Source organism: Lampris incognitus, chromosome 6, assembly GCF_029633865.1.
Source record: "Lampris incognitus isolate fLamInc1 chromosome 6, fLamInc1.hap2, whole genome shotgun sequence".
Taxonomy (NCBI): domain Eukaryota; kingdom Metazoa; phylum Chordata; class Actinopteri; order Lampriformes; family Lampridae; genus Lampris; species Lampris incognitus.
Genome location: NC_079216.1, coordinates 60,133,180 through 60,159,819, shown reverse-complemented (window position 1 = coordinate 60,159,819; position 26,640 = coordinate 60,133,180). Strand labels below are relative to the sequence as shown.

The following is a 26,640-nucleotide window of genomic DNA, read 5'->3' as shown; positions in this document are numbered from 1 at the left end:
GCGCGGAGGTAAATAAGTTTTCGGGACCTGAAATGGGAAGTGGATGTTACGCCTTTAAGAGTTAAGAAACTTGAAACCTTGTTTGCGCAACAATCAGTGCAGCTCACAGCCGCCAAAGTGTCTAGACTAGCACATGATGGTAGTCAGCCAATGGCTCCATCGCTCTCCTCGGGGGCCCCGTGTGCGCGTGCGCGCGCGCGTATGCGTGTGTGCGCGCGCGCGCGTGTGTGAGAGTGAGTGAGTGAGAGAGAGAGAGAGAGAGAGAGAGAGAGAGAGAGAGAGAGAGAGAGAGAGAGAGAGCGAGGGAGAAAAAAAAAGGAAAAGCGAGAGAAACGGGGAAAGAAAGGGAGCGAGGCTGCAGTCAGGCTTGAACGGAGTAAGGAAGCGGGAGCCGGACTGATCCCTCTCTCTCTCTAGCTTCACATCGCATGGAGGTTTTTTTTTTTTTCTCCCCCTCTTAGGATCGTAAAAGAAAGTGTGCACCGAGATCTCGCTGAAGACCACACGGACCGTGACATGTAGAGAGAGAGAGAGAGAGAGAGAGATAGAGAGAGAGATAGAGAGAGATAGAGGGGGAGAGAGAGAGAGGGGGAGAGAGAGAGAGAGAGAGAGAGGCAGGCAGCGTTTTCTTGGGATTAAATCGCTTCACCGTGCCTCATTCATGCCCATTCTGCCGGCGTAGAAGTTCGAGCGCTTTAAAAGCCCGAAACTAAACAGGCTGCGAGCTGCTGCCCTCGCTTGAAGGTTGCTTCTCCTTTTTTTTTTTTCCTTTTTTTTTCGGATACTTTTTTATTTCGGGTTTGTGATGTTGGCATGCAATCATGTACGTTATGTTGGCCATCCGCTCGTAGCAGTCCTGTAGACAGACCAGTCCGCGGCGATCCTGGATAGCAGCCGTCCCCCCGTTTTGCGTACCGGGCGCAGGAGCAGGCTGGATGAAGGCGTTCTGAGCAGCATGTTGCAGTGCGTCGTTCGCGCGGCTCCGCTGTTGTAGATGCGACGAAGCCGCCTTGACTCGAATGCTGCGCCGCCGCCGCCGCTGCTGCTCCTCCGCTGGCTGTGCACGCGTCGCACGGCCATTTAACACACATTGATGGTGCACGACGATCCTAGAAGTATCTGTAGCACTCGGATACAATAAGACTAAAAAAAAAAAACATATAGATTTTCAAATTGTCGTATGTTCAGGACGAAACGCTCAGGTCTTGTGCGGCGACTCTGGAGAAGCCGTTTGATTCCAGATAAAGACGGGGAAGATGGAAATGGCACAACTGGCGAGGGCTGTAGGGACGATGTGTTCGGCAACAACCCAGAGAAAATTCCCAAAACGGAGTTTAGACCGATGACCCCCAGCGGGTCGCCTGTGGTGGGGGACACGGGGGGCGTGTGTACCCGGAGCCCCGCGGAGAGCGGCGGGTCGGGGGTTACTTCGGACCAAGATGGGGGGGCGGTGTGTGTGCACCGGGAGCAGGGCAGCCCTCGCTCCCTGCAGGACAGCGAATGCAGGACGGTGACGTGCTGTTTGTTCAAAGACCGGGACCACTCGCAAGTCCGGGGCCCGGATCCGGCTCAGGGTCGGGAACCAGGGTCGTGCCACTTTGTGCTGAGGAGCCTCGGACCTCGGGACAGCGACTCCTCCGAGACGCAGGAGCCGATGCCCCGCACGGTGCTGGAGCAAGAACTGAAATCAGCCACCTATTCTCTTTTAAAGAGGCTAAAGGAAAAAACCTTGGATACCTTATTGGAAGCAGTGGAGTCCAGAGGAGGGATGCCCAGCGACTGTGTCATGGTGTCCCGGACGGAGCTGAGGTTGGGGGGTCACATGGCATCTCCACAGCTGCTGGTGTGTAAACTGTACCGCTGGTCTGACCTCCAGTGTTCAGCCCAGCTTAAACCACTCTGTGAGTGTAAGAGCTTTGGGGCCCTGGACGGTCCGACAGTATGCTGCAACCCCTATCACTATAGTCGGCTCTGTGGGCCAGGTAAGGGTATACACACATACAAACTACCGGTTTTTTCTGCCGTGGTATCATCTGTGTACTCAAGCATGCCGTGGCGGGGCCCTCATAACCCTACTCATACAACTTAGCATGTGCTTAGGATAAATACACAAAGAATAGGATCTTCAGAATCCTACGCTAGTCTTGTTTGGGACACCTCCTGTCTGCTGCTGCTCTTCTCTCTCTGCTAACTAAAACTGCCACCTCTCACCTGTTCTCCCTCCACTGTGCCCCGCTGTTTACTCGTGTCACTCTCTTTGTGTCCTACGCCTACATGGGGAACATATCAAGGCTTACCCTGCAGCTGTATGCTAATTATTAGGTTTGCGTTGTGCGTCTGAACGCGGCGCCAGGGACAAAGGGGATAAAGGCCTTATTACGAGTTGCATGGCAGAAGTTGACTTTGAAGCAGTCCTTGAATGGTTGTTTACTCTTTTTTTTAAAAATTAACCTGTTTACTAAATAACCTGCCCATTGTTTTTTTTTTCTATCACCATAAGAGTTATCGTCTCACTTTGGGCTGGGGGAGGGAGGGAGGGGGGAGGGGGTGGTTTGTTGGCCCGAATAGATACGGTGAAACAGAATATGTGAGAATATGTTAGTCTGCAAGAGCCAGATGTCATGTATCCTAATTCTGTCCAGCTCAGTCTAAAAGATAACCATCACCGGTCAACTTGCATTTAAGCATTTCTCACCATGCCAGAGATGATCCTCTGCAGGGCTGCGCGGCTGCACTTTCCATGCGCTGCTACGAAAAGAGCCCAAATTCACCGCGATGACGTACAGCTTGTGTGTCTGTTTGGGCGCTGCTACGGTTGTTAAGGGCCTCCGGGTTTCGCTGACACAATGGGGCACCATGTGTGTTTGTAAATATCTCGGTCATGGCGGTTTTGCAGTGTAATAGTAACTAAAGCCCAGGTTGGAGTGTCATTTCGCCCGTTTTCAAGGGTAGGCCGCTTCGGTGCATTGGGACCTGCGTATGGCCATTGAGCATAACTTGCAAAACAGGGTGCTATCGGTGACAGAACCTCTCTGACCTGTGTCACAAACAGACTACATTTTGGCAGGGGCAGGCCTGTGACTTGGCATACCTTAAGCACTGGTCCACCCGACCCCGCTGACCTGATGACAACGTGCGGTATCGTGTGTAAAGATGCGAGCGTCAGTATTTCTGTCCTTTCACTGGCACAGGAGGTGGATTTTCCATAACATCCATGTTTACTAGGGCCAGCTGGCTCTGACAGGCAACCCAAAGTCATAAGTGTAACAATATCAGGATTCATAGCGTGCAAATGTTGGGACCCGGTGTGGCTTTTGGCCCTCGCGTCCTGCCCGAACAGAACCGATAATATTGCTATTTCAACGCTGCATTTAAAGCACGGGGTTTGGATTATGAGTAGATGGTGTCGCAAAGGAGGATGAGGGACTTCGTTTCCTTCCTTGAGGGAGTGTAACGCTGATGCCTTCGTCTCAAACCAGCCGCATGAAACGCAGGAGAGGGGAGAGGGGCACATACCCTTTATAGGAACTTGGGCTTGTAGTAGACATAGCTCACATGCGCTCATGCGTGTCCCAATAGAACTGGTATTTCTTTCATGCCATTCAGGTCCGGGACCTTGGAATCAGTTCCTTAATCACCCAGTTTGACATGGTTTGTTAATGGGCAAGTAAGAAGCAGCTAATTATCATCATCAGGGATGACATAGCCGTCCTTTGTGCTGGGGGGGGGGGAGTTGCCAGTGTCCACTCATAAATCTGATTTAAGAGTAAAGCAACTGATACCGAGCACTTTTCGTTTCCCTTTAACGTTTGCGAGGGACAACAACGTTAGGGAAAGAGCTCGGCTTCTAATTGACGACAAAAACAACTTTCAGCGTTCCTCTCGGGCCGGGCATTATGCTTTTCAAATGAGATCAGTTTCGAGTTGCTTCAGGAGCCCTTTGTCCTAAGGAGGTCCCCTCATGCTATTTAGGTGAAGGAGTGGTGATAATATACAGTTTGCATACTGCTGGCGCCAGGCTGACTCGCTGTGTATCTGAGTGGCTGAGTTCAGATCCTGGCAATTACTGCCGCCGCTCTTAAAGGACCCGCCGCTGCTGCGCGTCCCTCCTTCCCCGCTCCCCTGGAGGCGAGGTCACGGCGCGCCCGCCAACTTCTCCTCCCCCTTTATGCTCTCTCCCCCCCCACCCCCCCTTCCGCCGCTCCGTTTCCGCGCTCCTTCCCAGCTATCTAAAGACGGTCAGAGTTCAAAAAAAGAAGAAGAAGAAGAAGAAGCAGAAGAAGCAGAAGAAGCAGAAGAAGAAGAAGAAGTAGTAGAAGAAGTCGAGGTTCGCCTGTTATTTCGAGCTTGGTTTCTAAACCCCTGCCGTATGGCAGCAACGTCGCGCGGGGCTGGATGTGACAGGACGTGATTGGCTGCCGGCGGCTTCTTCGTCAAAAGCGTGTTGTTGTGACACGTGTTGCGCATGTTTAACGAGGCCCGTCCCGCGGGGTTCAGGGGGAAAGGTTCAGAAAGTATGGCGGGCGCTTTAAACAAAAAGGGAGCGCTCGCAAGCTGCTTCCTAAACAATCGTTTGCAACGGGCATTATCTCATTCCCCACAGTAACGCACTTTGCTGGGTGGGTGGGTGGGTGAGGTGGGGGTGGGGGCTGCTGGATGTGCAAAGTTTTAGAGTGTGAGCTGGAACATTTCCATAAGGCAGGGGTCCCCAATAGAGGGCCCGCGGACCACGTCCGGCCCGTGACGGGTTGATTTATGGTCCGCGAGAATTTTTGGAGAAATGCCAGAAGGAAGATTTTTTTTTAATTTCCCTACCAAAAAATAAAAATTAATTTCTTAGTAAAAGTAAGACTAGTAATATATCGAAAAATAGATGAAAAATCTCTGTTTAAATTATAATACCTGCAACGTATCGACACCAAAACAAACTAACGAACAACATGCTGCTGGAGGTTGAGTGGCCCGTGGTTTTAAAAGTGCCCCTAAAAGTGGCCCACTTTGAAAAGTAATTGGGGACCCCTGCCATAAGGGGGAACATGAAAGTGCAGTTGATGATATTTATGTAACCGGTTATTTTCTTGCCCGGTGCGGGATTCGATACGAGGTGTACTGCACCGCAAAACGACATCACTAACCGCTCGGCTAAAGAGTCAGACCCGTTAGCTAGGGGCTAACGGTTCTTATTACTAGTTTACATTTATTTTATTTTTTTTCTTCAAAACTACCTTTTTTTGATTTCTCCACTGACTCACACGCCTGCAGCTGGCTTCGCTTCCGGCGCTGGGCGGTCCATCTGACCGCTGCGCCGTTCCCACTTTAACCGTGCCTTACTAACGCACCCCTGCCCCGGAATTACTCCCGAAACGGGATTGTTTCCCGCCCGGTGAATGTTCCGGAAGACGCCTTTCGAGTTAACGCTGACACGCTTGTTCTTAAGGTGCTGCAGCAGAGATCAGGGCTCTACCTTACTGACCCTTGTGTGTTTTGTGTTGCAGAGTCACCCCCGCCCCCTTACTCGAGACTCTCCCCTAGCGAGGAACACAAGCCACTGGGTAAGTGATGAAAGCGCCGCGGTTCGAGTCCGTGCAACATTTTACCCGACTTCCGCCCCCCCCCAGGCTGTTTTAAGGTTGTGACGTGTGCGTGCGTGCGTACGTCACGCCGGGTTGGATAATGAAGCGCGCTGAATGGCCGCTTCTCAGCCGAGTCCTCAGCTCGGGGGAAACACGGGGCTCAAACAACTTGAATGGCCGTAATTAGGCACACTGGCTGGGAATTTGTGTAACAGCTTTGGGCCGCGACTCGGGCCAGCATGTGGCATAATGTCAGTTTACCAGCCGGAGCCCGTGTGGGACATTTGTGGTGTGGACTGCTGGGACTTTGGAGCCTGGCTGCTAGCTGTACAGCTGGGTTGGGTTTTTTTTTTTTTTAGGAGGGTTGAGGGGAGGGAGGGTCTCATTGAAAAGAGCCTGTTGATTAATCCCCCCCACCCCCACCAACCCCCCCATGTGCACACACACACACACACACTTATGCAGTCTATTTATAGGTCAGTGATTATACACGTTGAAGGGTTGGTAGATAGGTTGTGATTTTTTTTCTTATGAATGCAAAACTGTGTTTAATATCCATATAGTGTACAATAGATGTTGACATAAGCTGCCAAAGTGGTTTTCGCTGCACGCCATGAGCTGGGCTGCAGGACGCTCCCATTGTTCTTATGGGGAACGAGGGGTCGGGGCAGCGGTGTGTGCGGAGATTAGAGGCTGAGCTCTCTTTTGTTCCCCGCAGATCTGTCAGACTCCACGTTGTCTTACACTGAAACGGAGGCAGCCGGTTCACCAAACACCACGCCGGGGGAATTCTCAGGTGAGTGTGTGCCTCAGAAATCCGTCTGCAAGCCATCAAAGGAGCGCAGCCTTCAAAGGGGCGTGCGACGCAGCCAAACTCGCCGGGGTATCAATCATGATCCAAACCACTAGCTTTAGAAGGCAGACAGGCCGGGCTGCTCCTCCTCTGTTGTCAGCCAGCCGCTCGCAGTTGCCAGACGGTCCCTTTAAAGGGTGCCACGTTTGTTTTCATTCTGTGTGTGTGTGTGTGTGTGTGTGTGTGTGTGTGTGTGTGTGTGTGTGTGTGTGTATGTGTGTGTGTGTGTGTGTGTGTGCTGCCATTCTTGTTCTCCCATTGATTTGTATTGGGTAATAAACCTAAATGTTAGGCTACTTCCTATGTGACGTATGGAGGTGGAGGTGAGATGGAGGTTGCTAGCCCGAGTCCCGGTGTGACCACGGCGGCCTCGGCCATACAGTCTTAACAGGAGATGCTTGTTTGCCAAAGTGTTTCCTAATTCCGTTATGGAGTCCAGAAAAAGAAACAAAAACTCCCACGACCTCGATGTTGTAAAGGGAGAACCATAGAAATGAAGTAATATTTCATAATCTGTCAGGAGCTGGGCCTCTTCCGGTGTGTATGGATAAAGGGGGGGGGGGGTGGGGGGGGGTGGAAGTGGACATAGGCAGAGTATTTAGCCCAGAGCGTGAGACGTCCGCTGCTGTGCTCTCCGCCGCTTTGTGTAAGAAACAATGACTTCGGACAGAGCTTCTCCTCTGTGCAAGCCGGAGACGCCGCCGTGGGCCTTCAGTGGCTTCTCTGTGGCTGTAGGTTTGCACGTTTCCTTGTGGGGGTTGGGGGTTGGGGGTGGGGGGGGGAAGCATGTGCATTTCTGACTGTACAGCTTTAAGCCGGAAATAATTGGTACTATCAATCACTTTCCTATCAAAGGTCCCCTTTAGCTTAACCAGACGGCACAGATTAGACATATTTTGAATGGATATGGGGGTGGGGGGGGGGGCAATAAACGTCAGATCTGGTGGACTCTTATGATTATTGCATCCGCCTTTGAAATGGTTCAACCTGGACCAGCAAAGAAAGAAAGAGTCCAGCTCTGAACGCACTCCGTTGAGCGTCCTGGACGGTGCGGTGGCGCGTCCGCTGTTGTTCGCCAGGATGAACGCACAGACTTATGAAGGTAATTTTGTTTTAATGTTGCGCTTTATCCTTCCTCATTAAAGGCCTTTAGGAGCAGTGAAAGCTGCCGAGATAAAGGTTTCATTGTGAGCTGTGCAGAGGTTCAGTGGGGCGTGTGCGTTGGCCACAGAGCCGGCCACCCCTCCTCTGTTTTTCTTTCAGAAATATTTGAGTGGGATCAAACTGTAATAAGATCCAAGCTCACTCAGAAACACACACAAGCGTACATACTTCTGCACACCCGCATGCTCGCTCTCCCCCTCTCACTCTCCCTCTCTCTCTCTCTCTCTCTCTCTCTCTCTCTCACACACACACAACCCTATCTAGCTGGGCTGTAAGTGGGCTATAGGGAGGGGTGCTCCTGTGAATGGGGCCACACCAAAGGAAGCGAGTAGAAACAGTCCTGTTCTCTGATTTGAAATGAAACACACCCTCCTCATGGCATAGGTTCAACATGTCTTCCCCCTTCAAGCTTGGACCTCGGTCTGCATGCATAGTATCATGCTGATGTGGACTGGGCTTCTGAGCCCTCATTCTGGACCTTGCAGGAGCAGCATTTCCTGCGCTGGGGTCTGCCGTGGCTCAAAGGCCTGGACACCGAACAACCGACGTGGGTACCTGGCAATGACGTTTTCAGTCAGCCAAAGGCCCCCTCCTCCCCCCGGTGCACATGTTGTCACCACCTCAGCATGGCCCGGCGACACTCCCTAAGTCAACAAATGAGGGGCTTGTCAGAGCGCGCAACACAATTCCTCAGGGACTGTGGTGAGGAGGGAGGATCTAGACACACTAGCCTTCGGTTTCTTCCATCTGCGTTAGTGTTTCTACAGGCCGTTGGCTATGGCAGGCCGAGCAACTTGGGTTTTGGAAGGACAGTGGGTGTTGCATCGAAGGGCGATGGCTTAATGCGGTGTGCGCTACCTTGCTTAGCCAGTCGCTCTCTTGATTGTGGTATTGTTCGGGTTGGGTACGGTATGGTTTGGTTCTTATCGAACCCCCCGCGTTCTGATTCTGATCTTTAATTTTTTTTGAGTAAGAAACCGAAACATTCAAAAACAGAGACCGTTATCTCACCGTCGTGCAGAGGCTCAGGAGGGTGCGTGCGTTGGGGTGTTTTAGGACGTCGGTCGTCCCTTGTGATTTTGCACATTTACACAAGTTACTCTACCGAGATACTGCCATTCTTAGGGACTCTCGTTCCAAGGTTATCACTATGAAACTGCAGACGGTTGACTTTAATTCAGTCTCCCCGCTGCAGTGGTGACCGGCAGCCTCAACTGGGAGCTCTCTGGGTATGAACTTGAGGAGGATCGATATGGGTTTGGGAACTAGTATCTATTATATAAATATAATTTCCTGTCTTGCCATATGAAAGTTAGACGTGCACTTTGTGTTGCTGTACCTGTGTGAGGTGTTAAGGGTACCAGTAGTAGCCGGATCCGGGGCCTTAAGGCGGCTGGAACCGCGAGAGAGCTCGAAAACGGCCCCCGTAGTATATGTTTCTCCATATTGGGGGCGCCTCCTCCCTTTTATGAAGTGAGCTCACTGCAAAGGCTGCAGTTTGCTGTGCTGCTGTTTCCTTTAGTGAAGCTCGGCCACACTTTAAAATGTTTGTTCCGGGCAGTCGTGTTGGGAGCAGGCCGCACGCCGTGTTGGGAGCAGGCCGCACGCCGTGTTGACACGCAGCATCGATGACGATGTTCGCAGCAGCAGCTCTTGACAGACGACTAAAAGGGGGTTTTTTTTGGGGGGGGGGGGTTAGATATTTTTCATGCTCCGTGCTTTTCATTTGTTTTGCAACCGCAAAGGAAAATACGCTCGCAGGATTTGATAAGTGGCCTTGAAACGCGTTTCAAAACAAATACTCGCGTCTCGGAAGTCTGGGAGCAGTTTCCAAGTCAGAACTAGGTCTTCATACCCGGCCCTAGGTTTGGGTGCATTTGGACAGTATTGGGAGTGTTTTGGAGGATTGGGCTTAGGATCGTGTGTTTAAGCCACCGAAGAGCATCCATATTGTAGGAAAAGAGCGAGCTGCAACTGGCTGGTGATTTATACGCCAACAAATGTCGGAGGATAACTTGTTAATCAGAGCACAAAGTGATGTGCCCCGTGTGTCGTCTCAGCCGGGGCAAGAAGGTCTCCGTATGCACCCTCTTCTGCTCATTAGTGAGGCACAGGCCTGGAACCCAGACTCTAGGTGACTCGATGTAGACGGGGTTTTTTTTTTTGCTAGTTCAGAGATGATGTGACCTGTGGATCACTCTTGTCGCCCCCCCCCCCCCGCTTTTACAACTTCAACAGAGTGTCTGGAGTAGCTATGTGGTTTTAACTTAATTCAGGATCTAGGAAGTCTTATGAAAGCAGTTCACTAGGCGATGCAGCCATAGTTTTAAGCCCGGAGCTACAGAACTTCCCATCAGGGATATTTATTCTCTCTCGGTCGAACAATGAAATGTGAAGCGTATCAGAACTAGCCGGTTTGTTAGACGAGCTTCGTTCCACCGCTTCGGGGGCAGTTCGGTGCCACAGGGGCAAGTTTCCCTTCTGCGTTGGACGACTCGGTACTGTGTTTCCATAGGGCACGTCTCGCCTCGAGTCTGCTTGTTAGATTAGCTCTGTTTAATTACAGATTTGCATTACAGATTACGTATAGTTAGAAAGCACGTCGTCCTGGTTGCGCTCGCCGATGCTTGCGGTTGTTTGTCTTGTTCAGAACAGATTATAAATGGAGATGTGGCGCATCCCCCCAATTAAGATGTAGCTTGAATCAATGTTTTCTTACCGACACTGTTTAGATGGATCACCTGTGTGTGTGTGTGTGTGAGTGCATATCCCTTTTCTGCGGCGTTACTGCCCACCCAGATTGTGAGTCTACGGATGTGGGATGTCGTACGCTGCACAGAATGCAGTGTGACTGTGATCGGGGCTAAATTGTGATTTAGAGCTACACAACTGAATCTGACCGGGCTTTGCTTCAGCAGTCGTATGCGGTTCATATCTCCCCCTCGGTGATTTATTTGAATATCGGCTGCATCACGGTGTGGAAGGCAGACCACTCCGGAGGCTGGGGGCTGGGGGAGGGGGGGGGGTCACTTTGATGCCTGCTGACGTCATAAGAGGGCCTGTCCTCCCGAGTCCCCGGCGTGGTGTGCCACAGTGCCATGTGTGTGAGGGAATGTGGCTGCGCCAGTGGCTCCCCCCCCTGCCCGCCTGTGCACCTGTTTCCTCAGCGCCGGGGCCGCGTCGTGTGGACGTCGCGCTGAATCTCTTTGAAGCAGGTCTCATTGCTTCCTGTATGGCCGTCTGAGGGGGGTGTTTCACCCCCTACTCACCGGCTTTTCCTTTTCTTTTTCTTTTTTTTTTTCCATTCGCATTGTCTCCGACTTTAGGGGCCGTTTATGTTTGTCAGTCCTTCGTTATAATGCTGCTCCTCCGTTCTCCTCCCTTGTCCTCAGTTTGAGGAGGCGTGCCAAAAGCGGGCTGTAGGTTGGAGGTTCCGCTCCTCTGCGGGTTAAGATGTGCGTCGCTGCGGGGGAGGTGGGGGGGTGGGAGGTGATGGGGTGGGAGGTGTTTTCTGCTCAGCGGTGTCAAACGTGTGTGTGTGTGTGTGGGGGGGGGGGGAGGGTGAAGTCTGGCGTGGACATTTTCTGTGTGCTCGGTTTAGACCGGGGTCGGGTCCCCTCGCCAGTGTGCACTTGTCCCTCACTCGTCAGAGGATGTGTCTTTAATCGCCTCCCTGGAATTTGTCGGCGCAACGCCGCACGCACACGCTCGCATCGGGCCGGGCCGCGGAGCAGCAAAGTGTGAGATGGGGGTGGGGGGTGGGGGGGATGGGGTGGGGGGGGGCCCGCGGTCAGGCTGAACCCAGCAACCCTTCGGGGAGCGACCGGAGGACACGCTGTGTTATTGTCCTCTTTTATTTCCTCCTCTTCTCCCCGTCCCACAAGAGTAGGAAAGCTGGACCCGGTGAGTGGAAATACTGAAGGTGGCCAGACGCGGAAGACACCGCACTTGTCTGAAGGGAAGAGGGCAGGCGGGTTTTCCGAAAAGTGACGGCAGCGCTCGTGGAAGCAAGGCTGGCGCAGTCTCCCGGGACGCCTCCCTGGCAGATGGCGCGTCGGGTCCAACTCAGAATTACCGAGCCGCTTTTCCAGGCGGAGCGAGGCAGCCGGGGGATGGAGGACGGGCAGGGCCCCGTGTGAGTCACGGCGCAGATTGCTCGGGGGAAAATCAAAAGGGTGCACATGGCAGGTGCTGAAACCTCAAACGGGCGTTTGTCTTCATCCACTCGGGTCGTGTGCGGCCGGGTCTTTTATTGGTTTGCTTTATGTGTATTTATTCTCTCGGGGCCCCTTGCCGGCACATTGGCATGTGTGCTTATGGTCCACACACCTCGGGAGAGTTGGGGGTTTTGACCCGCCGGTCCGGCTCACAGCTAGCTTCGCTGGGTCCGTGGCAGGGAGGGGTCAGCGCCGGGCCCTCGCCCTCTGCATTGTGTCGGAGACAGTGGAAATGCACGCAGTAATTAGACGGTGTAATCGCGGCATGTGATACGGCGCTTGATGAGAGCGGATTAGATCGGACCCATAGATGCTGAGCAGACTTTGAAAGCATGTGATTCCACTTTTGCACGGAAACTAATTAAGTAGCGTATCTGCAGATCTGAAAAGACGGCGTCTAGACGGCACCTCTAATTTATTCTCGACCGTCTCGACGTGTTCTCGCCACGTTAGCTCATATAGCCGCTTCGGCGCAGCACCCTTGGTATTTTAAGGGGAGAATTTTAAGTCCCCCTCTACTTTCTCCTCGCAGAGCTAAACAGGGATGCCTGGGTGACATAATGTTGGTGACATCATTTCACAACACACCCAAAATGATGGATTTCCGGTGAGCGCTGCCTCACGCAGCAAAGCAGCCACCCTGCGTAATGGAACACATTAAAACTGCACCCTCGTCCTCCTTGGTGGACGGCGTCGCTCCCAAATAATTTGGTTTCCAATCATTTGTTTCTGTAATTTGTCGTCCGCTGTGCCTCTTGTGAGCGCCGGCAGCCTCGGTCCCGCGACAGCACCGCAGACAGCCTACCGCGGGGGGGGCACGGCGCGATCCGGTGGAGTCGCAACGCCGTCGAGTGCGGGCCACGTTCCCCCTCTCCTCCCCCCGTGCCCGTCAGGGCCCCCGGTACCTCTCCCTCATCCGGTCCAGACACCAGAATGGCGCAGGCCGGACCCATCTCCCCCTGCAGCCTGGCACATGGCCTCAGGTTTCCACCGCAGCCCTGTGCCTACCCAGCGCATGGCTACCCATATTCCCCCAGGAGCCCCAACGCTCCAGGATACGGGATGTGGAAATAATGTGACTCGAGTACTTCCACCCTGCCGGCAGAAATCAGGTTTTGCGGATTGTTTATTTGAGGGGAAGGAGGCCTCGGACAAACATCCTGTTTTAAAAAACTGCCTGCGTTTTGTAGCAGCGCACGGGCGGTGAATTGCCCCTTTGACAGGGGCGGGGTGGGGAGGGGTAGAGGTGGGGGGGGGGCGCCGTGGAATGTTGAAGAGAAGGCCAGCGTCTCGGGTGGGGTGGGGTGGGGTGGGGGGACGTGAGGGGCTCTCCTCGCGACCGCTTGTCGTGTCCAATTTGCAGTGTCCATTTTAAGCTGGGAGCTGAGGGGTGCAGAAATGCATCCTGTGGGGGGGATCTTGCGCTCTGTTCTCTCCGCGGCGGCGTGAGGGTCTGTACCCAGGGTCCCGTCCTCCTCTTGTCGGGTCTGTTCCTGTACTGGGAGGCCGGCTTCCGTTTCCTCTTACGTAACACACAAACACACACACGCGCGCACACGTACGCGCACAGAAACTGAAAAGAGTTTTTGATAAGTACGATAAGGTTTTGTTTTCCTTCGGTTTCCTCATTCCAGCATTGTTACGAGTGGCGTAGCACCCGAAACTCCTTTTCCCTGTCAGGGGGTTGGGGACTCTGGGGGATGTGGAAGCTCACCCTGTAGCCTGTGTGACCTAAAGGGTCATTCGTATGGTGTGTGTGTGTGTGTGGGGGGGGTGGGGGTGGGGGGGGGGTAGTGGCAGCATTTACTGAATGCACTGTAATGTAGTGTGGGTTACTCTCTGAATGGCCGCCCTTTCATCGCTGATGGGAGAAACCGTGTATTGGAGGAGGAGCTGAATGTAGAGGATGGGGGTGGGGAGGTGGGGGGGGGAGGAATCACTGTTTTGTAACCGAACATTACGTTTTTTGTGTTGCTTTTGGGAGCGACGAGGCCTTCGCCGGCCTTAAAAGGATACCTACCTGCTCGTTTGGTTGCTAAAACAGAGAATCGCCCGATTTGCGTACAGGTGGTTTTCGCCTGAGGGCGGCGCTGTTCCCGTCTGTGCAGCAACGCTCAGGCCAGCGTTGGCCTGGAGCGGCGCGACCTCCTGTTTTCTCGCCGCCCCGAAGCGCCATTCGTTAATCGTCGGTCAGTCCGTGCCCGTTTGTTGTCGACCCCGCGTTCATGGCGAACAAGGTTGAAGGAGGATAGCGCGCAGTGTGTGGTGCTGAGTGTGCGTTAAGTGTTGACTTTTCGAGTTGTTCTGTGCAACAACAAAAAAAAAACACAACCCACACGCCCTCGGCGCTGAGGTAATCAGACTTCCTACCTGCAGGGTGAAAACCGTGCTAATCTCAAACGGTCTTCCGGTGGGGGCGGGGGCCTGCAAACCCCCCCCCCCCATACTTCATGTCAACAGAAACTTGCCCGCCGAGCTTATCATTTATCTCCCTCCTCTTGGCCAGCCGGAGTGGTGGCAGTGTTTGGCTAACTTCTGAGGACTTTTCGGATTAAAGATTAATCCGCAGCCCCGTGCGTGGTCCGAGTTAGGACGCTGTCCTTACCGTTTGGTAATACCAGACCAAAAGTCATTTCAGATTTTTTTTAAATTTTTTTTTTACATTCACTCCGCTCACCTAGGGTAAAACGGGCGGCGTCCATTTTAAGCCCGGATGGAACCGCATTTAGCAGAGAGTACCGGGGGGGGGGGGGGGTGGCGGCCCGGCTTCTTAATGTTCCCATGGCCCTGTTCTACCTTAGCAAGCTGAGCGAGTGAGCTAATTTTGTGGCGGGCCCTTGTAGGTCGGCCTGTTGCCGCCTCCTCGCCCTCCGCGCCGCAGCACAGCGCCAGCCACTACCAATAGCGCCATTCATTCGGCCGAGGGGGCAAGGGGTTAAGGCAACAAATAAAGAGCGCGCAACGCTATTAAAAATGTATGGAATGTCCAACTGTTAGTTTAGTGTTTTAGTGTGCCTCCTCTCAAGGCTACACGGGGGAACAATACCCCATTTGAGATGGCCACTGTGAATGTGCTAGCCTCGCTTTGCCCCGGGGAGGAGGGCCAGAGCAGCGGAAGAGGTGCCAGTTGTGGATGCTTTTTTTATTTTCTGACCGTTTTACCCGCAATTATAAATCCAGAGACTGGCCTGGGCCGGCTATGATTTAGGCCTGTGGTCTGATTGCCGGCTAAAATAGATTTAAGAATGTTTTTTTTTCCCTTCCTCCCCAGAGGAGCATTGACAGTTGTGCCTGAACCTATATGGCTGTCAGTATTTTTAAAACTCTGAATAGCCAGGGCATTCTTTCGGGCCTCCAGAATGCTGCGTGCGGATTAACTGTGGAGGCCCATGTCATTCAACATCTCCACACAAGCCCCGAGCGGCCACAGGGATGGACAGGAACTCGAAAGTGGACGGCCATGACTTCCCGTCCTACTCTGCCGAAAACGGTCTCTAAACCACGTCCCGGTCTCACCCAGAGAAGGAGACTTGATTCGCTTCTTCTTCTTCTTCTGCTTCTTCTTCTTCTTCGCCGTCACGTACCTGATCCGCCAGCGCCACCTCCATGCTGCTCGGTGGTCATAGCAAGGCATGGCAGACATAACGTGCGGTCTCTTGATCGCGTCCCAGAAAGCGAAAAACATTTTCCCGGGTTCGACCTTCGAACATGCGGACCGTCTCTGAGGAGGGGCTGGTGAGGTGTCGTCCAATGACCGAGCTCGCCGGTTTCACCGCGCGGCGCTCGACACGCGGTTTCATAACTTCATAACACGCTCGCTGTGCGCGCGGATGCCAAACGTATGTTTCCTCGGTGTGCGGCGCGTGTACGCCCCCTCTGAAGGAGTCCGGGGCCGACTCTGTGGAGCGCTGTTAGCGGGCTCGCGGGGCAAGCCCCACCCACCGCCCGTGCTCCACAAGGGAGACGGCGTCCGCCTTTGTCGCGCGTGCGTTCCTTATCTCGTATTTGTGTGCGTTGTTGAGGCCTTGGCCATGCGGCGCGGTACGTGCAGTCAGGCTGTCGCGTTTCAGGGTACGGTTCAGATTAGAGTGCTGGCTGCAGCGCCCCCTCCCCCCCCCCCCCCCCCTTCCCCTCGCAGCGACTGCCAGCACGTAATTTACTTAATGAAATCCTGCCATTCCCCTCAGCTTCACGATCCTTTGCAGATGTTGACAGGCAGGGACTTTATGAATTATTGGAAATGTTCACTCCTGCATTTTTAATGAATGTCTTGCTTGTTGTGAACGGCCAGACTTGTCAGGAGTGTGTGTGTGTCTATGGGGGTGGGGGGGGGTGGTGATGGGGGTGGGGGTCTGTGTTTGGGGAGCTGGTGTCTGGGTGCCCGTGGTGGGGCAGTGTGGGTTACAGCCCAGCAAGTGTTGTGATTGAAACAGAGACTCGGGTGCCACATTATCCTGACAGAACACATTCTCCTCACCGACTCTGATCCGCCGGGCCGATCAATAGGAAACCATTGTTTGGAAGGCGACGGTGTCCATCATCGCTGCTCCACCTCCCGGCCCGGCGGTAACCAAATATCTGCCTTTCGCCTTAGATTAGTCGGACTAATATAACTCGTAGTAATAATAGAGTTCCTTGTTACCCTTCGTCCGAGGGCAAGCCTTTAATACGGCTTGATTATATATGCAAGCTAAGGCAGAGTCGCGACTTGTGCTTCACGTTTATTCCACAATGGGGGGGGGGCGTAATGTCCGGAAACGGGTCTGCCTATTTTATTCTCTGTTCAAGGACATTATGGACGGTATGAGATGCTTAACCGATCCTTAAACGCGACATCTACATTTGAATTCATGACGTCAAACTGCAGCTTTGTGGGGAGGAGGAGGGAGGGGGAGGGAGGGGGAGGGAAATTCCTCCGTTCCCGAAATGAAATAATACCTTTGCAAAGTTGCCCGTTAATGTTTTGGCGTCACACGGCCAACCTTTTGCCACCGTTCTCGTGTTACACGCGAGGCCTTGTGAGAGCTTTCCACTAAATGGAATCTTTGGCGAGCTGATGAACACTGAGGAAAGGAGAGGGGTGGGGTGGGGGGTGGGGGGTTGGGGGGAGCAAGAGTTATGTGCCATGACCAAACCTTGTTGAGTTTAAAGGACAAGGAAAAGAGCGTCCCTCCTTGCTGCACCCCCCCCACCCACCCACCCCCGCTCTGGTCTTAACCAGAGTAGGAAGTGAGGAGGCACTGGGAGAGGCAGGGGGAGTTCAGGAATGTGCGGGGTCTCCTCCGCCGAAAAAGCTCCAACCCACTTGGCTCGAAACCTCACTCGTGCGCACACACACACACACACACACACACACACAGGGATAGGTTGTGCGAGGAGGTGAAAGGGCACAGCCACCCAGCAGGATGTTCATTGAGTGTTTTGCTTTAGGTGCTCCGCTGCTCGCTCGCTCAGACATCAGTGGCCTTCGGCGGCGCCTGTGGACATGGAGTCCTCTCACATGTCCCGCGGCTCGGACGGGGCTCTGACCCCACCTTATAGGACTCCCATAGGTCTAACTGGCATCACCGCTAGCTAGCCCGCCTCGGCCCCCTATATGCGCCTGGCGTTTTTGTGTTTTGTGTCTCCGACACATCGCGGAGCCTCGGAGGAAACCTGGAGGAAATGAACAGCATATTCTCTTCCCCTGAAAAAAAAAAAAAAAAAAAAAGAGAGAGAGAGAGAAAAAAAGAGAAGGAGCCTTCTCCCTCAAACCAACGGTCTCTTACTCACACGTCCAGACAGCTCCTCCGTATTCGCCTTCCTGGCTTCCTGTGCTTTTTACACCCTCCCTTGTTTATTGATTTAATTTATGGATTCTGTTAGTTATCTGCTATCAAGGGTACAGCACTTTTCCTCCCTCAAGGAGACATCCCGAAACAGTAACAGAGGGAAAGTGGGGAGGAAGTGGATGACAATGTAAAGCATTCCCATTGTGACCAGCCAGGCTTGGTGACTGGATTCAGTTTCTCTGGCCCTCCGAGTTTACTCCCCAGCACGTCCTCTTGTCTCTCTCTCTCTCTCTCGCTTTGTGCCTCTACGTCTCTCTATTTCTGAGCAGAGAAGGGCCACCAGACTTAAGGGAGGAGGAGGAAAAAAAAAATCCATAAACATATAAGAGCAGCTCCAGTTAGCATGTCTGGCCCGATAAAGCCGACTTTGATGGGAGAGATAACCCAGACGCCAGAATAAATGTGGCCTGTTGTGGAGTTCTAGGTCTGCGTGTAGGAAGCGAGGTCGACAGAATCCCATACCGCACTCTGATGCGGGGGGAGGGGGGGGGGGCTTTGGGTTTTTGCCATTTTGCTGTTTTAGTTATCAAACGGAGTTTAATCTAACAAAATCCGGGGTGGCTCAGGAATGCACATCTCTGTGAAAAGATGACTTTTTTTCCCCAAAATACACACACGCACGCACACACACACACACACACACACACACATACACATGCATGCACACGCACACACACACACACACGCATGCACGCACACCGACAGAATACGGTATACACACAAGGACACATGCTTGCAAGCACACATGCATGAGTCCTTCTTCCCACCACCCGGCCCCCCTCACTTCACTGGTAGAGTCTAATAGCTGGAGGGGAATCTAATCCTTGGCACAGGATAATAGACCACTAGTCGCCCTACTGCTCTCTGTCTCTCTCTGCCTCCCTGCCTCACTCTCTCTCACTCTCTCTCTCTCTCTCTCTCTGTTTCTCTGTCTGTCTCTCTCTGTTTCTCTGTCTGTCTCTCTCTGTTTCTCTTGTTCTCTCACTCTGCCTCGCTCTCTATCTCTCTCTGCCTCACTCTCTCTGTCTCTCTCTCTCTGCCTCACTCTGTCTCTCTCTCTCTGCCTCACTCTCTCTCTGTCTCTCTCACTCTGCCTCTCTCTCTCTATCTCTCTCTGTCTCTCTCTCTCTGCCTCACTCTCTCTGCCTCACTCTCTATCTCTCTCTGCCTAACTCCCTGTCTCTCTCTCTCTGCCTCAGTCTCCCGCTCTCTGTTTCTCTGTCTGTCTGTCTCTCTCTCTCTGCCTCACTCCCTGTCTCTCTCTCACTCTGCCTCACTCTCTCTGTCTCTCGCTCTGCCTCACTCTCTCTCTCTCTCTGCCTCACTCTCTCTGTCTCTCTCTCTCTGCCCCACTCCCTGTCTCTCTCTCACTCTGCCTCACTCTCTCTGTCTCTCGCTCTCCCTCACTCTCTCTCTCTCTCCCTCTCTCTCTCTGCCTCACTCTCTCTGTCTCTCTCTCTCTGCCTCACTCCCTGTCTCTCTCTCTCTCTGCCTCAGTCTCCCGCTCTCTGTTTCTCTGTCTGTGTCTCTCTCTCTCTGCCTCACTCCCTGTCTCTCTCTCTCTCTCTGCCTCAGTCTCCCGCTCTCTGTTTCTCTGTCTGTCTGTCTCTCTCTCTGCCTCATTCTTTCACTCTCTGTTTGTCTCTCTCTCTCTCTCTCTCTCTCTCTCTCTCTCTCTCTCTCTCTCTCTCTCTCTCTCTCTCTCTCTCTCTCTACTCTCTCTCTCTCTCTCTGTGTTTCTCTCTGTCTCTCTCTCGCTCTCTCACCCCCCCACCCCCTTTTTTTGTAGCCAGGGCTGCTTAAAGGGAATGGCAACAGTGTTTTCTCCACAGCAGAGTTTGCAGAGGAGTGAGTTCATCCCTGCTCTCCTCCTGGATTAGGAGCGCTGGAGTGTAATGTAGACGCTCCCGCAGCTCGGCGGTGTTAGCGTTCGGGGGAAGCTGTTGTTTGTCTGCCTGTCCCTGACACTCGGCTTCCCATTCATCTCACTCCAAGGCTGGGGAGCCGTGTTTACCCCGGGGCAACTCTTTTCTCCCCCCCCCCCTCTGCCCTTATTTTTTTTCTTCCTTTTCATGTTGCCTTTAAAAGCATTACTGGATGATCATCAAGGATGGCTATTGAAACTTTCAAACCCCCCTCCCACCATTTTGTGTGTACTTAGTAGTAATTATCCTGGCTCGCCCTTGAGCGCAAAGGGTCCTATAGCACAGCGTTCCACAGTTTTCCGTTTGTTTAGCCGTGTCAAACACAGGCCCATTAAGTCGCATCGTACTGACTGACATTTCATTTGCTGAAGCGTGGTTTGTATAGTCATGACCAGTACATATATACATATATATGTATATTTCAACTAAGAAATAAATCCGAAGCAAAGAAGGGACACTGGAAACACAACAGGGATAAACAGCAGAAATTCCGTACGGCACACAAGTTCATAGATTCGAACGCAGATGAGTCAGGAAAGCCTGTATGATCACTCACAGCTGACAAACCCGAGCCGCCCGGCATTCACCTTGTGCATGCAGGGCAATTATTTATGTTAAGCAGCAAGGCTGGGCCCGCCGTGTCGATTCTTTCGCACAAACACTCGAGCGTGTGTCATTGTTTGCTCGCCCGGGTGCCAACAGGCTGATTTAAGCCTTCGCGAGTTGTCGGCGCCCGATGTTCGGTCTTTGATACTCCTAATTCCTCCAATCGGGGCGGCCTGCGGGGAGATAGAAAAATGAACATTCTCACATGGTTTCCATGGAGCACGCTCCTTGTTATGGAAATCAAACTCGGCTCACCAAATGCGGCTGCCGGTCAGAGAGGGGGCTCGTTAGATAGCTCTTGCGCCCCCGGCGTGCGGTACGTGAGGCCGCAGAGGTGCAGGGCCGGACCTGGTCCGACTGACGGGCGTTCGGGCTGTTTATTTGCATTGCGTTTGGTCACCTGTGCACAAATTCAGGCCAGCCTCGTCACAGAGCAAGGTTTGTCTTGGCTGTTTTTTTTTCTCTCTCTCCAAATATTTCTGCCCGGGCCACAGAAGCCGGTACAGTTGGTGTCCTCGTTCGTAGGCGTTATCGGGAATGTATTTACACCACGCCACAGCTGTGCATCAGCTCTGTGCGCTCAGTGTGTTACATCTGGTTGTTGTTGTTGGGTTTCGGGATCGATTAACCACCCCGGCCCGTTGCCCTCGGTGTCTGTGGGCACGGCACGGGAAGCGCGGAGGCCGCGCGTCCACCCGACGCCGAGACTGACACTAAGAGGAGAGACTTTTGAGAATAAAATAACAATAATAACACGCGCTACTTTTCTAATGTGTAAACGGAGCTGTTAAAAGGTGGCAGGGTTAAATGGCTGCAGAGCGCAGTAATTGCTCCCAGCCCCTCCTGGCTCCTCCTCCAACAGACCCTCTGCAAGCCTCCGAGCGGAGAGGAGCGAGGTGGGCGTCTGCGCTGCGGTCGGAGCCGGGCTCCGAGTCTGGCTTTGGCGTCTGATCTGAGCCCCGGGGCTGGCCCGAAGGCCCCGTCCGAAGCATCCTCTTCTCCTTTTTGGCCCTCCGCCCGCACCAGGCCAGCGTTTCTGACCACCGAAAAACGTGATCTTTTCGAGAGAGAGAGAGAGAGAGAGAGAGAGAGAGAGAGAGAGAGAGAGAAACGCTCCCCGAAATGGATAAATGTGAACATGGCGGTCTTGCGTCGCAGTGTGGACTGGGGGGAACGGAGCCGTTTGGGAAAGCGGGCATATTGACGTTGCGTGAGCTCAGATGGCGCTTCTGGGTCAGGTGGCAGAAGAGACTTGGAGGACCCTTCCAGTGTTCTTGAATGTTGTAGCCCGTTTAACACGACTCCCGACCCTTTTCTAAAGCGCGCCGCGGTGTTTGGGAGCTTCCGGGTGAGGTCTCCCGACCTTCCTACCGGACCTTCATGGCTTTCCATTCACGATATGAGAAACCCCGCGCAGAGACCGGAAACGTGCTCGGGATAGGCAGTCTGTCACGGCGGACTGATTTGTCTCCCAGGGCGGCGGTAACGTAACCTCGACCACAAAATAAAGGCGATTTAACGTCGACCGTGATGGATTACTCGCCCATCTCTGCGAGTTGATTTTCCAACGGCACCGAAATGAACGGGAGCCACGGACCGCCTGGGAGAGAGCGTAACGTACGCGAATAAGTAGACACGTTAGCCCTGGGCTAACGGGTCGCAGGGCTAACGGGTCGCGGGGCTAACGGGTCGCGCCCTTTAGTCGACTGGTTAACATTGTCGCCCGCGGTGCGGGAGGTAGGGGTTCGCGTCCCGGTTGTGGCGACGGTTCCCGGGCTCTGCCCCCCCCCCCCCTGAATTCGCTACAATATGAATCACTACGGCCTGCTTCGGAAACCCGTTGGGAGTAACGCAAAGTGTAGGTGATTTGTCGTAAATTGGATTATAACGCGCAAAAACGGGTGATGGGTCACCGCTAGTGTGGACGGAAACTTACAACTCGTTTTTTTTGTTGTTTTTTGAAACATGAAAACGGCATTTTCCGATTTCTCCGAACTAGCGTGGACATCGCCTAGGCCTCTGTTCAGGTCTACCTTCACTTCTGTAGCTGACACACACACGGTTGATTAAACTGGATTTAGATTTCTCTAATCTGCATTTTAAGAGGAGATTAACGGACCTCTGCAGACTATGAGAGAAACTAGAAGGCGGTCCGGGAGTCGTTGAGGAGCGGTCTCGCTCGTGGATTGGGGAGTCGTACTTCGAACAGCCTCTCCGTCGGAGATGCCTCCATCTTGTTCCCGAGGTTCTAATTAGCTCGTGCGCCGGATCCCTTCAGAAACCCCCCCCCACCCCCGTGCCGCCGCCGCCTCCGCCCGGCCCACGCCTCTCTCACCGACGCAGACGCGCAGGTGGTCGCTTAGCTTGACTCACTTTAGCCAAGACGCACACATCTCCGTACGAAACACAAACAGGCGGGCTGATGGTCTTCCCGCTCCGGCGGGACACAGGCACACACGTAGGCCCAGGACACGAGAGAGAGAGACAGGAAAAGGCCTGGCTTGTGGCGTGCACATTGTCTTCCCCCCGGGCTCAGCCTTAACATTAGATACATGTCTAACCTTTGTCCCACTCATTCCTCTTCCTGGTCCTCACAGTCTTACTGGCTCCTGTCTTTCCAGGCTACGTGTGAAAACTAGATACCGTTGACCGAGTCGTTTTTTTTGTTTTTTTTTCTGTTCTTTTTTTTTTCTTCTTCTTCCTCATCTGAAAGGAGGGGATGGTCGCCATTTGGTCTTTTGTGTTTGTGTCCACGGTTTCAAAGTGAGTTTACCTTGATGTGTGGGCTCCATTTGATTCGAGACAATAGAGGGCCATAAACAAGTTGGGACTGGGTTCTTTGTGTGGCCGAGCGGCGTTGCAGTAAAAGCTGGGCTCAAAGTGTAGGAGCCGGAGTGTGGAATTCACTAATGGCACATGCATGTTGGGGCCCCTGAAGAGAGGGGGGTCATTTCTGCCATCAGTGGTGTGCGCAAACACACAGAAAGCCTGTCTGCAACCCTGGACCCCCCCACCCCCACCCACCCACCACCACCCTCCACCCTCCACTCATGCTCGCCCTCTCCCTCTCAGTCCATCGCTCACTAGCTCACTCCCACCTCTCTCTCTAATCCGCCCTATATATCCACAACACAGAGAGCCTTGAACCAGCAGGCTCCCCCCCCCCCCTTTTTTTTTTTTTGTCCGTGCGGCTCTGCCCCACGTTTTTTTGCTAATCTTTGTATAAACTTTACTAGTGCGGGTCACCCGGCAGAAAAGTTTCGTCGGACGGGAGGTGAGCGAGGCATTTGTTGCTCCGTGGAAGCGCGATGCTCCACCTTAAAGGCGTTTGTTAATGGGGCGGGCAGTCATTAAGCCCTGAGAGCAGAGGGACTGAAAGGAATGAGGCCACAGGCCCAGGCTTTAAATCCTCTGTGCCAATAGACTCTCTGAAGCAAAATAATGGCATCACTCTGTGTGTGAGTTAATGGGAGCTGATAGCATGAAGGCTGGGAGGTCAGCGGGTCACGGGCTTGTGCTAAGTTGTCAGGGAGCTGAATGCCGTCCCCGGGCCCACAGCAGGGGGAGGATGGGGGTGGGGGGGGTGGGGGACCCCCTGCCTGGCTCTCTCCCTGCACCCCCACCACCCCACCCCCCCTTTCCCTTCTGGAATGTGGGGAAGAAGAAGTGTGTGTGTGTGTGTGTGTGTGTGAGAGTGAGTGGGGGAGAAACCCCCGTACTCTCCAGGAGTAGTAGGGAGGTGAGGAGACGGATATGAGCTCATGGAATTCTTAGTGCTCCTCGCCCGATCCCCTCTTTCCCGCCCTCCTCTGCTGTCCTCGCCGCATCATTTCTTCCCCCCCCCCCCCCCATTCGTTTTGACTCCCCAGAAACGGGGGCGGCGGGGGTGGGGGGGTGGGGGGGATCTGTAAGGGCTCCGCGCAGTTAGCAGCGCCTTGTGTCTGTTTAGCGGGGTGGAGATGGAGGTCCACCTAGGGAGCAGTAACTCACTGCGGAGTGCCGAGGGCTGTCACTGGGAAAGAGTTCGCAGACTGCGGCCGTGAAGGCTGAATTAACGAGCTGATTTACTGGAGGGAGATGGCGGGGAAGGAGACGGGAGCTTTGTCCCGCCGTAGAAAAAGGGGCGCCTTCTCTCTTAATCGCTGCTCTTCGTGGCTCGTCGGAACGGGGGACTCGTCGTGAGGCCGGCCGGGTCGGGAGGTCATCCGGACGCGTCCTCCGCGTCTCCGTCTAGGCGGCACCGTTCAGGACCGAGGCTGCGTAGTTCATCCAGAGTCGTTCGGAGGGAAGTCAGATGTTGTTTTTTTGGTTGTTCGGATCTGAAGCTGAGCACGGACCGTGTGGGAGCAGGCTCTGGACAGTGGTCAGCGTTGTTCGGTCAACGTGCTGCCCTCTTGAGGGAGAGGGAGGAAGTGCACGTCTCGAATCCAACTGACCTTAAAATATCCCCCGCCCCCCACCTTTGTTTCAGCCATTCAGGATATCTATAGTAGTGTGTGTGCATTTATTTTTATGTGTTGGTGTGTATGTGTGTGTGTGTGTGTGTGTGTGTGTGTGTGTGTGGGTGTGCGCTTGTGTGCGTACTGGAGAGGTATGCATGTCCCGGTATTTATACAAGGCTTAGATTTCAATACAACGCCTCCTTCAGTATTTATAGTGTAGCCATCTGCTCCGAACAATAAAAAGAGATAGCTAATCCCTTTAAACTTAATCCTTCCTTTTTACTAGCCCGGCTTGCTTTTGTTTATGTTTGGGTTTTAATGAGACACCTTCCCTCCCTCCCCCTCCCCCCCCCCCATCACTCTTTCTGTCTTTCCTAGATGCCAGTCTGTCGCCCGACGCCCCCAAACAGAGCCACTGGTGTAACGTGGCGTACTGGGAGCACCGCACGCGTGTGGGCCGCCTCTACACAGTGTACGAGCACGCTGTCAGCATCTTCTACGATCTACCTCAGGGCACGGGCTTCTGCCTGGGCCAGCTCCACCTGGAGCACCGCAGCAGCACCGTACAGCGGACGCGGGGCAAAATCGGCTACGGCATCCTCCTGAGCAAAGAGCCCGACGGCGTGTGGGCGTACAACCGCAGCGAGCATCCCATTTTCGTCAACTCGCCCACCCTGGACGTGCCCAGCAGCAGGACCCTGGTGGTGCGCAAGGTGATGCCGGGCTACTCCGTCAAGGTGTTCGACTACGACCGTTCGTGCCTGCTGAGGCACACCACCGCCGAGGCCGACTTCCTGGACGGGCCCTACGACCCCAACAGCGTGCGCATCAGCTTTGCTAAAGGCTGGGGCCCCTGCTACTCGAGACAGTTCATCACCTCCTGCCCCTGCTGGCTGGAGATCCTACTCAACAACCACAGATAACACAGATGGACCCCCCCCCCCCCCGCCCACAAACTATCCCAAATATCATCTACCTAGATTTAATATAAAGTTTTATATATTATATAAAATATATATTATACTTGTAAATAAGGAGTCATTTTTACAATGTAATTATTTATGTATGGTGCAATGTGTATATGGACAAGAGGAAAAAAATGGAAAATGCACTTTGGCTTATATATATATATATATATGTATGTATGTATGTATATATATATATATAAGAATAAAAAAATCTTTCAATACCAATTTGAGAAATATACAGCAAAATTAGGAAGAGCCTGGATTTGGTGTATAGTTTTCATATGCTATTAATATCCAGACAAAAAGCTAACACCTTTCACACATTGATAATAAAGTATTCGCATAATATTTCTGCTGGCTTGGTCTGTATTCTTCACGCTGTGTCCACCAATGCAGGACATTTACTCGCACTCGGAGCTTCTTTTGACGACGTCATGACATGGAGGATGTCACCGCCGCTTGTGGCGGCGAGACACCGATGCCACTTATGCCCATTGCTATTCTGAGGAGACAAATGTGCCGTTTCACACTGGTGTCGAAGTGACCACACACGACACCATACTGAAGCACAAATATAGGCCCTAGTATTCACGCCAAGGGTTGAGGACCTTCTTCGGGGGGGGGCGGGGGGTTTCGCGATCACTGCTCTGGGCTGAAGACGACCCACGTCGGATATGCAATGCCCCTCTCCTCACTAATGCTGAGCACGAATCACTGGATGCTAATAGCGTGCTATTGTATAGGCTAGCTAGCATGAGGCGTGAACCTGTGGCAGATCTAGAGGAGCTCGTAGCAGTCCACAAGTACAGCACCGCCGTCTGTTATATGAGGAATGGCGATGTTTCAGTGTGCCGATCTTCCGTGTCCCAACGTGGATTGTGGACGTCCTCACTCCTCAGTTGAACTGAGAAGAAACATCCTCGGCCCCCCCCCCCTTGAGTGTAGGTCTCATCTTTGCACCCAGCTCCTCTCACAATGGATTTTGCTGTAATCGACCAGGGATGCAGCAGCCCCAATCTGCCACATTGATACTGGAATGTCTGCAGAGAAACCCAAGAAGT

The 26,640-nt window shown here is 53.3% G+C and overlaps 1 protein-coding gene across 1 annotated transcript; it reads left to right on the top strand.

Annotated features, from left to right (window-relative positions):
• The first annotated feature begins 530 nt into the window (after positions 1 to 530).
• smad6b (SMAD family member 6b) lies at positions 531 to 25,914 on the top strand. The gene is made up of 4 exons (XM_056281834.1): positions 531 to 1,982; positions 5,496 to 5,552; positions 6,292 to 6,369; positions 24,990 to 25,914. Exons 1-4 carry the CDS (start codon positions 1,181 to 1,183, stop codon positions 25,532 to 25,534), a joined length of 1,482 nt encoding a protein of 493 aa, XP_056137809.1. The 5' UTR covers positions 531 to 1,180; the 3' UTR covers positions 25,535 to 25,914.
• Positions 25,915 to 26,640: the final 726 nt, after the last annotated feature.